Below are 14,961 nucleotides of genomic sequence, written 5' to 3' on the forward strand. Positions count from 1 at the left end.
CTTTGTGTTCAGGTGACAAACACTTGTTGCATACTGTGTGCTTGTCAGTATGCGGGAATTTGGAGTGGCATTGTGGGCACCTTTTAAATGGACTCCTTTCCATCGATGAAAGTCGCACGTGGCGTCGATAAGGCCCAAAGTTTAATGGAGTCGAGGGGTACCGAGCGAAAACAATACCGTCGAGTTCGAAGGCCTTTTGGCCTTAGAAAGTAGTTTGTTTCGGTTCCGAAGTTGGAGTATAGGAAATAACATCCGAACCCAATGGCGGAAAAAAACAATCTAAGGATGGAGTGGATGCCCATGCGCACTGTAGTCCAAGGGAGGAGTCACCTATCTCGTGATACTTCGAAGACTCTTCCAAGACTACAAGGTTCAATCATCCGGACCCAACACTAGGCGGCGATTTATGCTAAGATATGAATTCAGCAGCCCACATTCCTCGAACATTAAGTTCAAGTCCTCAAACCAAACTTATCTGGGAAGGAGGTGTCATATGGTGGATTGAAATAAAGAACCTGAAGTTCACTCACATGTCCAAATGATGGAGTGGTCTGACACCAGGCACCACAGACTGCTTGAGGATTTGTCACAGACATTTGTTTGAGACAGTCCCTGCACGGTTTAAACTCTGTTGTTTAAGGCATAGACAGGAACTGAAGTCAGTGCGCATGGCTGGCACTTATATCCAATCCAGAGTGGAACGATGTTGGTATTGCGCCACATTGGCGCACAGGAGAACTCGAAAAGTTTCCAGTCAGATACCTGGGTAATATTCAGAAGGTGAGCAATATGCAGTTAGAAGTATCCATCAGAAGGGGGGTCAGTTTAGAAACTGATGCTGAATACTTTTGTTTTTAGGGATTTCCGGCATCACATGTAATAAAATTTAAGATCTCAGGAATTTACTAAGCATGTTCCAAAATTTCAGGCCTTATTGCCAGTGATCTGCCTCTGTGTTTAGCCACCAGAACAAGTAGCTAGATCAGCTTAGCAGCTAATGAGTGAAGGTTTCAGGATAGGGTATAGCCCAGTAATAGATTTTGCAAGACTGTGTATCCATTTTCTACAGAAAGGCTTTGTGGGTGGTGCAGAGAACCTTACATTTGATCTGGGTCTGAACTAGTAGCCAGTGATGTGCTTTCAAAGCAGGGATATGGCGACCCTGCTTGTGTACGTTAAAGTATATTCTGGATGGCTGTTTTTGTAGTCTGTGTAGCCTTTAAATTAGCGTTTTGATGAGGTGTGTGCAGATTATATTGCAGTAATCTAGGTGACCTATGACGAGGGCTCTGGTTAGTTCCACCCGGTGGTCTATTAGGAGTAAAGGGAGTCTTTTGTAGGATAAAGATAGCTAGAGATTGATTCCTTTCATCAACGCTTTGACTTGTGGACTGAACTCTATCCTGGAACATGGCTCAAGCAACATAGTACAGACAGCTTCCGCACATTTTAAATTATGACAAACAAGATGAAAACAGATGAAGCAGTCATTATCCTCATCAAGCACATAGATTCAGAGGTTTTTCTATATCACAAAAGGTCCAAAATTCCTCACTAATTCAAGAAACTGCATTACTGTTGAAAGGCGAACATGAAAAGGAAAACGAATAATCATATTTTTTTACAGCTAAAATGCAAATATATATATTTAAAAAATAGGCTAATTACCTGTCTCCAAATCGGCATGCTCCAGTTTTAAGATAGAAAGGACAATTTGCTCTGTCTTTTTCTGTTCCAAAGTCATGTGGTGCTTCAGGATTATGCCAAGGGCCACCATTTTCTAACTGTTGAACAGATATCAGTTGTAGGTTACAAAAATTCGTAATAGGTCATCCTTGTGCTAAGACATACATTTTAAATCTTTAAAGTAAGAAGAATCATCAACCCTCACCCTACATATCAAATCGAAAATCTCTGACCTTCTGAAAATCAAAAGAATATGTCTGAATGAAGTGAAGGCAATGTTACTTGGAATCCTACTTTCTCCAGGCATCTTTATTACATTCAATAGCAATAAGTATTTCCCCTATGTACACGTTCTTGCAACAGCAAAAAAGAAATCTCCTTCTAAAATCAATTGCCGTGATGTCATTTTTAAAATGATCAATTAAACCAAGAAGAAACACCATAAACAATTACAAAGGGAGTACATATGTAGCTAACACAAAAAAAGAGAAAATAATCTCCCTAATACAGACTGTTGGGATAATACACAGATCCACAATGAACATTTGTTTCAATGCCTCTTTTGGTTAATTAGTGGGAAGGACTCTAAATATTTTCTTGGAATCCAAGTTGTGGGTGGTTAAGAAGAGGTAGGAGAGTCCTGCATGACAAACTACAATAGGATCTCTTCCTTCATGTAGGATCTGTATAATTAGGTGTAAGCACTGAATAGAACAGTAAGCTCATCCTCAAGGTGTCAGGAAAATCAAAGGAATTAGAAACTTAAATAAAAACAAAACAGATGTCACTATATTATGCAAAACGATCTGTAAATGAACCCTAATCTCCTTGGGTGTTTGCTCTTGAGTTAGAGCCAAAACAGTATAGTGTGGTGAAGGACAGGCATATTTCCGTGTTCCTTCTTCATATATCTCCGGTGTTGGTATATTTATAGGAGCAGTACCAGTGCTAGATTTTCCCCTAGCGGTGTGAGTTTCGGGTTTACGCATTTGGTAGCATGTGGACATATATAGGTTGCTAATCTTCCAATAGACTGTCTGAAAGAAAAACAACTTATGCAGATAGCTAAATTCTTTACTAATGCAGATACATATGTCACATTTTAAAGGCAAAACAAGATGTTCAGCGAGTGGGGGTGGTGGCTTAGTAAGTCCAAAGATCATGGGGAGATTGGGAACAGGTGAGCAGTAGGGCTTAAGGGAGGGGGAGCATGACCAATGAAAGGGTTGATGGGAGGATAGGGGGATTGACACTCACTGTCTCCAAGTGCTCATCGTGACAGGTAGTGGGAGGTAGAGATGACAACAGATGGTGTTAGTTGTGGAAAGCTATAGGATACGTATTTGATGGCTGAATAGTGCATTTGGAATGAGGGGATGGGAGCAGACTGGTAGGGTATAAAGGTCATAAGGGGACAAAGCAACTGATGGTGGAAGTGTTAAGATAAAGGTAGTTCAGGAAGGTTGAAGAGACTTAACATGCAGGACCTATGCTCTCACTCCCATCAAAAGTTAAATAATTCTGAACTATAAGGTAGGGCTAGGTGCTCAGGACATGGATAAAGAGAAAGGCATCCTGTCAATCTCTATTGCCCCTTCACCTTCCCTGCAAGGAAGGATGCCCTAGGCATCTGAAAGGCAGGCAGAGGATCAAGCCTACCTTTAGCAGGTGGTTAATTCTTCCAACCAATCCTTTACTTTTACTTGGAAATATTTTCTTTACAAGAAGCTAAAGTAACCTTTCTGATGTTGTAACAGATGTAAAATTATAATGGTCGAATACTAAAAAGTTAAGAATCGATAGTTCGGTTTCTGCCCTTTGTTTTTCTGGTCTATTTGTTTTAGTTTGCTTGATACATGTATGTCAGGCAAATGTGTGATTATTTAAAATATAATACTAATGCTACTATGGAATGATTTTATCATAAGTGAGAAAGCATGTGCCTTGGTTTTATCATAAACGGCAGGCTTTTTAGATAAGACACTCTATCCCAGCAATTAATAGTTCTACTTCTATAGCAGGTCTTATTTCCTCTGCAGGAATTAAAGATTCATCTACCATCATTCAAATTTGGACAAAGGCAGGGTTTCGGAAACTCTCATATTTTCTGCCGAATGACAGGTGGTTGAATATCGAGGAAATATCTTGCTTAACCCATAGTAATTTTCTTCTTCTGGGGTCATATAACGTTCAAAAGAAGTTTTTCAGTAATAGTGACTTGGTCCAGATTAGAAATCAGAAAAGCTTAGTCTATGACCTAGTAGAAGATACTGTTAAAAAAAAAAAAACGTGGGTTTGGAAAAAACGTCTTGCCTCGGTTAAGGGGATAGATCTGGAATCTGAAGCTATGAGTAAATGGGGAAAATATGAGGAGTTGGAAATCAATGCAAATGTTTGGTGTACAATAAATAAATGGCAGGGGGGGCCAATTGGCAAAGGATGTCATGTTTTAGTAAGTGGCTACTGTATAGAACTCCGAGCTTTATAGCTAAAGCCTATCCAAATCAATCAGGGCAGTATTTTTGGTGCCACAATCATCCATCTGCCAATTAGACACATATAATTTTACAGTGTCCCCTGATCCAGAAATTTTGATGGACATTTTTGATTATTTAACATCAGAACGTATATTAGCAAGTGGTCCCAATGCTTTGCTTATAGTTCTTGGTTATGACCCTGATCTCAGCCTACCTGACAAAACAATTAAACTTCTTTATATTGGAATGGCAGTTGCTAGGTCACTTTTACTTCAAAGGTGGCAATCAGATATAATACCATAAAATATGAATGGATCTGGAAAATGGAACAGGTCAAAAAAGTGAACGAGCATATGCCTTACGAACGGGTGGGCTGAAGAGGTTTGGCAAGATCTGGGCAGAGTTATTTAATGGGGATGCCTAATTCTGATAGAATTGGTACTTATAAGGAGGTTTTTTTGTTTGAAGTGAACTATTTTGGATCATGTTATCCTTTTGATACGTATTCTTAATGGGTGTACGTTTTAAAGAAGGAAAGATCTGAGAATATATTTAAAATTGATGGGATTAGGGGGCAATTGAAGACATTTTAGGACAATAGGCATTTTTATTTATTGGACTTGAAATGCTGCTGCTGCTTTATGAGCTCGATGAATTATTGATGGAGTGTTTATGTTATATTTTGATTCCTGCAAATTCGATGATATTGATGAATGTTTGATGTATGAATTTTGACATTTGGATGTATGAATATTAAGATGCTACTTTATGTGATATATGGATTTCAATAAAAAATATAATTTAAAAAAAGAGAAAGCATGTGCCTTAATCTGGATTAAATCCAAATTTCTTGGTGGGTGGTAGTTTAGCTAGCATAAACAGATAGTCTTTAAAACATGTTGTGCTCAATGTGTAGCCTATTTACTGCTGGAGAACAATGAGGTTTCAGTAAAAATCTGAATAAACAATTTATACAATGCAGGTGTCCAACATATGATTTAAGCAAAGTTAATTTTATTAGACAGAATATATCAATAATGAACTTTAAGAACCCAGGATTAAAACTCTAATACCCCACTCAGTCACGTTGCTCTACAGTATCTAATATATAAGGAAAATAAGGATTTAAAAAGGATGCATTCAATCATATTGAGGAATGATTCCACATTCATAATTTAACTCCAACTGATGAAGGGACCCGGGCAGTTATCGACTAGAAGATAGATAAAAAATTGCTTTATGAATAATTTTAAGATGGGCCAAAATGATTACACAGTATAAAGCACAATGAATCATGTTCCCAAAACAAAATTAACAAACAGACATACCATTGTTTTATATATGAGTGATTTAAAAGGCATCTATCTTTTTATATGCATTTTCAGACAACCAGGTGGTGAGCTATCTGGGCTACTCATCTAAGATCATTCTGCATACATAGAATCACTAAGTCTATATTTAGGGATCAGGAATACACTATCTGCTTGTAAACAGACCAGAGCCATTTCCTGGCCAAAGTCACTCTTGCCCCTTTCTGATGTCATTAGTATATCTCTTCAAAGTCACACGTATATTTCCCCTACAGACACCTTACCAAAGGACCTCCACCATGGCTCCCCTCTATTATGGATGTCAAACAATATGCTTTGGGTTGTATGTAAAAGACATATACATTTCCTAATTAACTAGCCCCTAACACAAAATACATTTAAAATGTAACCAGCATGCTTACAGTACCGGTAATTCCCTGTGCAGAACATGACTGGAAAATGATGCACATCAGATTTAGAACACACATATTACCAACATGTGGATTTCCAGACTAAGCAGCAGCCTGGTACATTTACATACAGTGGTGCTCAGTAGAGTGTGTGTGTTTTGGGGAGTCTTTAGGCTGGGCTATGTTCTGGAAAGTTGATTTCTGACAAAGAGTTTTCTTATGCTACAAAACTATACACAGCAGAATAGATGAACAAAACAATGGCTTGAAAAAGAATTATGTTTGCTTTTTACACACCTGACTTTCAGCTTGATCCAGCATCTTCTGCACTGCTTCCTAGAAACGGTGTAAACAGAGGACCAGTGAAAATCCGGGAGGCGTAAAGCATCTGTTTTTTACTTTGTTAAGAACATCTTAAACTCACGTCTGTTGCATTTACAGAATACATTTTGCTCTGTGTAGGGTGATAATCTTTTAAAAGGATACACTTGTGATAAACTCTATAAATCATCTGAATGAGACATTCTGAAAATGCCTGTAATTTGTAGACCCAAATGGCCAGCACTTTAGTAGATAAAAATATGCAGAAAAAAACCTTAGTTTAATAAATACAAGACTGATTAGAAATAAATGGTCTTAACCTATGCAAAGAGTCAAATAACGAGTGTCACCAATGTGCAAGGAATGCAAACAGATATTATGACTTTCTAGAGCAATTGGGAATTTAATACCAGTCCCCTGCATATCTTCAGGTGCTGGTGTTAAGAAAATAAGAGAACAGGTTCAAATTTCTCCAGCTTGAATGCAAGAAGAAAACCTAGTGTACAATCCATTTTAGATTTGCAAGAAGAAATGTATTACTGATCAAAGAAACTTCAGCACGCCTAGGTCAAAGTTTGGTCCACATTAAAAGCAAGGGGAGCAACTCAAGTCTGGTATGGAGATTATAAAAGGCTGGAATATTTTAAATGAAAAAAGTTACTTAGTAAACTCTATATTTACCCTGTACCACCCATATATTACAGTTATTTTAAACTGCCATTATGTTTGTTGCCAGCTATGGCAAATTTAGGCACACAAAACATATTCAGTTTTCAATGTTGTGGATATACACATTCAGTGTCATCAATTTTAACCCAAAGGAGATTGTTTTAAACTACTGTAAAAGTTTAGCATAGAACCTTTTTAACTTGTTGGGCATGCCATGACCAGTTATTAGTCGCTGTATTATGAGGGTGCATCTCCACTGCATCAGACCAACTGCATTGTGGATCACTACTTAGAAAGCTCAACATTGTCGGACATTACAGTGAAGATAGCACAAAGGTTAAATAAGTTGAGGATAAGTGCAACGGAGTTAGAAAAAGGTAAGTGTACCAAAACTAAATTTAAGAGGAGAGAGTTGTAACATCACACAACGCATTGACTAACGTAGGGTGACAACCTCCCTCCAGGTCACAACAGACACTATTGCCAGTTATGCACTATTGTTCGATAGCTTAATGCATTCTGGGTACTCTAGTCATGTTTTATTTTCATTAAACTAATTATATTAGTACACTCGAAAGCAATGATTTCTAGATGATAAGTTGAGTACTGGAGTAAGGTGGTCTCCCTAGTCTAGACCCACTATGTGGTTAGTCACAATAAGGTGACACACAATAATAGTTAGGCCCAGCTACCCACATTTGTTCAGGTTTGTTTTACTGGCATTTGACATTACATTGGTATTTATTGTAAATGATGCATTTCATCTACAAATTACAAATGTTACTATTATAATTATGTGTGAAGAAGGGTGTTGCTTCCACACTGATCACAATGGCAGCATCTTCGTGAGCTTCAATTCACACAATGCATTTTTCTGACAAATAAAAAGCCTGGTTTCTGGCATCTGGAGTTCTCCTCAGGTTCTGCTCAACTTCTTGGCATGTTTCTGCTCCTTGAAAGAGCCATTTCCTGAGTGGGGCAATCTTCCTTTCTATGAGCCTGTGAGTGACACGTTTCTCAAAAGTGTGCATGCTCGTGCTTTTTACTTGAAGGGCAGCCTAAATAATTTCACATTACTTACATTGATGCCCTCAGCTCGTAATACTTTATTTTTACTTCTCAAGCTACCACTTGGTTATCTACAGTTTATCTGGCACTTATTTCTACTGTTTATCATGACACTGCCATTTTGAATTCTAACTGTCTTTCACGACTAAATTATTGTCTCTCTGATCACACTCTAACAACGTTTTCTCCTACTGCCTGACCTCTACTTGATGTCCACCTGTCCTGTACTTCTGTAGTCAGTTTATGGGCAGAATAATATTCTTGCAAAAGTCTTGCAATAAGTTGTTTTATAATAAAATGGCCAGTGATGCCCTTTTGGGGGGGGCTAAGGCTACCTCTACTGGTACCAAGCCTAAAAGGGCTAAAAATGATCCTTCATCATCCATTATTTCATCCAGTAACCCAGTTTTGGATATCATTCTTGATGAAGTGAGGGACCTTCAGCCTGATGAGAAATTACAGCAGATTGAAAGCCAATAGATCATTATGGAAGGTAATATGGTGGAGATGGAACACTGTGTCAGTTCTATTCAGGATGTCTCTAATAAAATTCCTCTGCTAGAACAAGATATTCTGAAGCTCAAACTTCACACAGAAGATTTGGAAAACAAGAATCGTCGTAACAACTTTAGTTTATAAAGGCTACATGAAGCTCTTGAGAGACCTAACCTCCATGAAGTTAAACAGAAATTTCTTCCGAAACTTTTGGTGCTGAAAACCTGGTAAGTCCGGTTTGCGGTGTTTTGCCATTGACTGGACTGGGCACATATGGTCCAGACTCTAGTAATGGGACAGTACTGCTAGTAGGTATTTTTTCACGTGTCATGCATATCTGTACATTTAATACGTATGTAGTCAAGATATACACACATGCAGTGAGTGACACATATGAAAAAATATTCCCCGCCATCAGAAACATAGCCGCTGGCTCAGTGGTGACATCCTAATATGAGCAGTAGACCGCCGCCGCCGAAATACGGTGGTGAGACCGCCAAACTCATAATCATGCCCTAAATCTGATTTACACTGGTTATGCTTTACTAGATTTCTCTCTTTGCACTCATCATCTTCTTAGCCTGTCTTTCCTCCTTCTTTCTCATGAATGAATGAATATGCTCTTATAGAGCGTATGGCTACTCGGATGTATCCCAGCGCTTTGGACATCTTTATCTTTATTTTTTATTTCTCTTCTTTTTCTCTATTTCTACAGAATCAAACTCCTTTGCTTGATATATATTGTTTTGCCATGTCTACAATCCTTTTCAAACTGTGCCTAATTGTATAAGTTGTCATTTTATTAACCAATTTCTGTATAGCCTTAAAATAAAAATTAGTCAACCAAAGAAAAAATTATGTGTGCAGCGAGTTATTACTGTAGAGGCCTCCTCTCCACAGTCTATCTGTGGGCAGAGGGTGCACTTTGTTAATGGATTACAGTGCAAAAGGCACATGATGCATACATAGTGAATTTAAGAAGCATTAAGAGTGCAAGGTGTGGAGGTTACCGGTTTGTTACTGAAGGCATTCCTAATTCACCATCTCAGAGCCCCATCCTTCTCCAAACCAGGTCTCATATCCTAAATCTAGGAATCCTTGATCAGCTAACATTAGAATCTTTTCTGGGGAACCTATCTTATAAAAAAATGTCCTTATTAAGAGGTCAGGTAATGTCTGGTCTGGCCTCGAAACTGCTTAAACTGTTGCACCATGGTTTCCCGAAAATACATACATACACAAACGTTTTTACTCAGCACAAATTTGTCGACTGGTCTGTACATATTTCATTAAAATTTAGCTTCCACCCATAACAGCATACACATCATAAGACAATGGGTCAGCCCACTTCATCTGTTGACTCACCTCCCTGAGAAAAACATAATTTAACTCGTGTACATTCACCTGAAAAGTAGTCCACTTCGGTGTACGGTCTGGTAGGCAGGCTAATCTCTCATTTTATTTCTACTTTCAGTTAATGTTTTTTGTTTTTAAATGTACTTTTGCAATGAGTGACTTTTTACTTTAAGCAAACATGTGCACCCCACCTTTAGATGGCAACATTTTCTCTTTGTATCACACACTTTTAAACCCTCTTGCACAGGTCTGCAAAAAACTAAATGTTAGCTTGTGGAGGACAGACTTAATAGCTTTGCCAAAACTTTTTTTCCCATCTGCAAGGGCTGAAATTAGGACTTTTTAATAGAATCTATCAGGAAGATCTTGGAAAGAGAAGTTTGAAAGACTAACTATTAATATTTTCAGTCCATGCACGAAAAAAGAAGAATATCCTTAACCTGATCTCTTCATAAGGATATGGGTGTTCAGGCCGAAAGTGCTACCTACCACCAAAGTATACCATTTTGTTTCATTTATGTACTGCCTCCTTTTGCATACAGATACTGGATTTTAATCACATTTGTGATATTCCCCTAGCATTTATGATCTCCATACTTGTGTCTTTACAAATAATTTGGTAACTGACATGATGATGCCACATAACCCTTTCCTGAGAAATGCTCTGGAGGGACCAGATGGCGTAGTTTACTTAAGGTGAGTACCATCTTCTATCTATTACTGAAAAGGTTACGGACTATAAGGACCCCAAAAAAAAGTTCTGTAGCCTGGACACTCAATACCCCTCTTCCTCCTTTACCCTCCTTCCACAAAATTACAAGGTATTTTTCTTCTTTATTTGTTAAATTACAACATGCTTTTGAGAAATACGACCGTACCGAAACGCATCGACTAGTGTGAATGTCGTGGTGGCAATAAAGAATCGTTGAAAATCAGCTCCGCAGAGTGTGTTTCTTCTTGTGTGGCCAGGCATCTTTGGAGAGAGAGAGAGAGAGATATATATATATATCTATATATATATATATCTATACATAGATATATATATATATATATATATATATTCGCACTTACCCACTAAGTATCTATTTGTGGCATGTAGTGCTGTAGAATGCATGCAGTGCATAATACTGCCATGTAGTGTTGGGCTCCAATGCTTGCAAGTTGTTATTCTTCAAAGCAAGTCATTTGAGTTACAAGGTTTGGACTTCTTCTCTTTCTGGTAACATGCATGGTCATCGGCTAGCTTGTGTGACTGTTTTCCAGCATGGCGGGTGAGGATGAAATGTGAAGCGAAGCATAGTATAGAGAAGTATCCATGCAAAGAGGAAAGTAATAAATATTAAATTGACTGCAACTAACACAAGTGTCCAGGGAGGAGGGGGGGCACGTGTGAATCTACAGCATCACATGCCACGAACAGATGCTTACTGGGTAACACTTTTTGTTAGAGCATGTGTGGCTGTAGAAACACATGCTGTGCATAGACTGTAAAGCAGTCCTCCCAAAGTAGTGGTGGCTAGCCTGTGGGAATTGTAGTGGTTTGGAAAAGTGTACATAAAACGTTCTGCCCAACATTGGCTTGTTGGCTAGCTAGTTCAGCCACACAACATTGTTTTGTAAAAGTATATGGTGTGGACCATGCAGATGTTCTACAAATATCCGATATAGGAATGTTCCCAAGGGAGGCCATAGAGGCACCTTTTTTTCCTGGTGGAAGGGGCTGGAAGAGGGATAGTTAAGGTCCTTTCAGCTTAGACACAGCATGCCTGGATGCATTTATTAATCCACCTAGCAATGCCTGATTTAGAAATGGCTTTACTTGGATGGGGTTAGGAAAAAGCAACAAAACGCTTTTTTGTATTCCTAGAAGATTTAGCTCTGTCAATATAATACATGAGGGGTCATTTAACATCTAATGCATCAGGTTGAGGGAAAAATACAGGAAGTTCAATAGATTGATTGTGATGAAACTGTCAAACCACCTTTTGGAGAAACGTAGGGTTAGTATCAAGTACAATCTTTCATATTTGAAAGAAGGGTTCTTCCAAGGTTAGTGCCTAAAGCTCACTGGTATGTCTAAGGGAAATGATGGCAACCTGAAATGTTACCTTCCAAGATAGAAACTGGAGGGGGCAGGAGTCGAGGGGTTTGACTGGAGGGCCCATTAATCGTGTCAATACAACTTTGAAATTCCATATCGGGCTGGTGGGACACGAGGAGGAATGGCTCATTAAGACCTTCCATAAAGGCTTTAATGACAGGAATTCGGAATAGGGAAACCTGTTGCTTGTTCTGAAGGTAAGCAGCTAGAGCCACTAGGTGTAGTCTTAGGGATGTGAAGGCTAAACCAGAAATTTGTAAGTGAAAAAGGTAGCAGACAATGTCTTGTACATTGGACACTAAGGGATCAACATGTTTGGAGCAACAATAATGAACAAATCTCTTCCATTTAGCAGTGAAACATGCACGAGTAGTAGGCCGGTGCGCCTCTTTGAGATTGTCCATGCATTCCAGTGGGAGATTATGGTATTCAAATTTTAGGACCTTAGGAGCCAGATCGCAAGTTTGAGAGATCTGGGATCCGGGAGCCTGGTTTCTCCATGGTTCTGCATGAGAAGGTACTGCCAATTGTGGTGTGTCTTGTGTGGGACCACCAGAGAGTTCGAGGCGGGTGGTGAACCATGGCTATCGTGCCCATGTGGGAACCACCAAGATGAGGGTAAGAGATGTCTGTCGAAGTTTCCAAACCACAAACGGAAGTAGAGGGTTGAGGAGGAAAAGCATAGGAAAATATACCTGGCCAACTCATCCATAGTGCGTTGCCTCTGGACTATGGGTGTGGAAACCTGGAGGCGGAGTTTGGTTATTTGCCATTTACTGCTGTGGCCAAGCCTATCTCTGGTAGTGGCCAACGAGGATTTGCAGATGGAGTTCCCACTCAGGGATTTGTTGCTGCATCCTGCTGAGGAGGTCTGCAAAGTCGTTGTCCACTCCTGGCAAGTAATCCGCTAATAGGTGGATCTTGAGAGAGCTATGGGGATATGGCGACCCTGGTTTCTGAATTCAATACATGGTTGTCATGTTGTTTGTCTTGAGGACTACGTTGGCAATTAAGTGAGGAAAAAGTTTTCAGTGCAAGGTGAACAGCTAGTAGCTCTAGGTGATTTATGTGGAGAAGTCATTGACTGGGATTCCACAGACCTTGGACAGTTAAATTATGTGGATGCGCCCCTCATCCCAAAAGAGAGGCGTATGTTGTTATGGTACTCTGTGGAACTGGGTCCAGGAATTGCCGTCTTTTTAACAAGTTGTTGGTGTTTCACCATTGCAGAGAGTAGCAAGACCAACACTAGATCTTCACACTGACACTCCGCTGGAGAATTGGTGTGTTACGCACTCCTGTAATGGGACGCATTTGTAACCGGGCATGCAGTCTTATAGCGATGCATGAGGCCATCATGCCAAAGCGCATAAATGCCCGGACTTTAACTTGTTGAAATGGTTAAAATATAGATGAATGAGTAACAGAAAAAATTGCATCTTGGTGGCATTTGGGTACGTTGTGGCCCTCACTGAATTGAGGATTTCCCCAATATAAGGTTTGATCTGAAGGGGTTGGAGATAAAAAATGTAAAGCATTGATGGCAAAGCATAGTTCGTGAAGTAGTTTGGTGGTGACCTGAAGGTATTTGTGACATTTTAGAAGCATGGCACTTTTGATGAGCCAATCTTCCAGATAGGGAAAGATGTAGATAACCTGTCTTCGTAGTTGAGCGGCCACCAACATGAGGCACTTGGTGAAGACCCTGGGTGTGGTAGTGATTCTGAAACAGAGTACTTTAAACTGGAAATGCTGTTAACTTAATACACATCTGAGGTACAGGTGATGTGTCGGATGAATTGGACTCTGGAAACAGGCGTCCTTGAGGTCGAGTGCGGTCCTGAACGTACCTTTTTATAGTAGCGGGATGACAACCTGAAGAGTGACCGTATGATAGTGCTATGAAAGAATGCATTAGTTTAGAGGCCTGAGATCTAAAACTGGTCTGAGGGATCCGTTTTTTGGGGGGATAAGTATGGCAAGTAAACTCCCATACCCTATTGATGATGATGGACGGGTTCTATGGATCCTTTTTGGAGGAGTGCTTGGACCTCTTCCCTGAGTAATCCTTGGTGTTGTGGGGAGTTTGTGTTTGTGAAGTGGAATGTTGGGAGGTTTGGAAGTGAGCTCCAGACAATAATAATGTTTAATAATATCCAACAAGCACAGGTCGGAGGGGACGTTCCGCCAAGTGGGAAAGAACCCTTGGAGACAACCCCCGACTAGTGTTATGTGATTGGGGGAATGAGAAGTCAGAGTTTACTGATGGTGGTAGATCCTTTGGGGATCCACTTTTACCTCTGCCTTTTGAGTTGTTTCCTTGGTAGAAGCCTAGTAAATAGCCGCTGGGAGAGGTGTTTTGGGCTTGTAGACGTTGGTATGATGTGGAGGTCTTAGTGGAACAACCATGGTAGGATGCGCTACGAAAGGAACCGCAAAAGGAACGGCACCCATTGCTTTTGCTGTTTCAGTGTCTGTTTCAATTTTTCCTATCCAAATATCTACCTGCGGGCCAAAAAGATGTTCCCCAACAAAAAGGCAGATTAAGTAGGCTTTGCTGGACTTCCGGTTTGAAAATGGTGACACAGAGCAATTCATGCCTACGTAGAAGAGTTAACTCCCCTAGCAGCAGTATCTTTAAGATCTAGAGCACAGCATATGGTAGTGTTTGAGATCTGCTTCCCTTCAGAGATGATTTCATAGCCTTTCTTCTTGTGTTCACCTGGGAGATACAGTAGGACTTCCTCCACTATGTCCCAATGTGCCTTGGCCTATCAAGAAAGCAGCCCAATGGAATTAGCAATCCGCCAATGGTTTGCTGATTGCACACCTACCTTCTTGCCTGCAGCAACTATTCTCTTACACTCTTTATCTGGTGGAGGAGCATCACAAGTGCTCTGAGAGTTGGCCCTTTTGCGTAAAGTAGCTACCACTAGAGTCAGGTGGAAGCTGGCCCAGGATATAGAGTGGGTCAGTTGGGAAAGCCTTGTATTTCTTATCCACCCTTGGTATAATCACACTAGCTCAAACTGGGTCATGGAAGATGTCTGGTGTGTGATGGAGCATGC

The 14,961-nt window shown here is 39.9% G+C and overlaps 1 protein-coding gene across 1 annotated transcript in view; it reads right to left on the reverse strand.

Annotated features, from left to right (window-relative positions):
• The window catches only part of ZRSR2 (zinc finger CCCH-type, RNA binding motif and serine/arginine rich 2), a 211,488-nt gene that overhangs the window by 131,547 nt on the left and 64,980 nt on the right, over window positions 1-14,961 (reverse strand). Inside the window, exons 6-7 of the mRNA XM_078657650.1 lie at window positions 6,181-6,219; window positions 1,669-1,784 (exon numbers count right to left, since the gene is read on the reverse strand). Of these exons, the coding sequence (XP_078513776.1) occupies window positions 1,669-1,784; window positions 6,181-6,219 (155 nt within the window). The remainder of the gene's footprint in view (window positions 1-1,668; window positions 1,785-6,180; window positions 6,220-14,961) is intronic.

Source organism: Lissotriton helveticus, chromosome 8 (genome assembly GCF_964261635.1).
Source record: "Lissotriton helveticus chromosome 8, aLisHel1.1, whole genome shotgun sequence".
NCBI classification, from domain to species: Eukaryota; Metazoa; Chordata; class Amphibia; order Caudata; family Salamandridae; genus Lissotriton; species Lissotriton helveticus.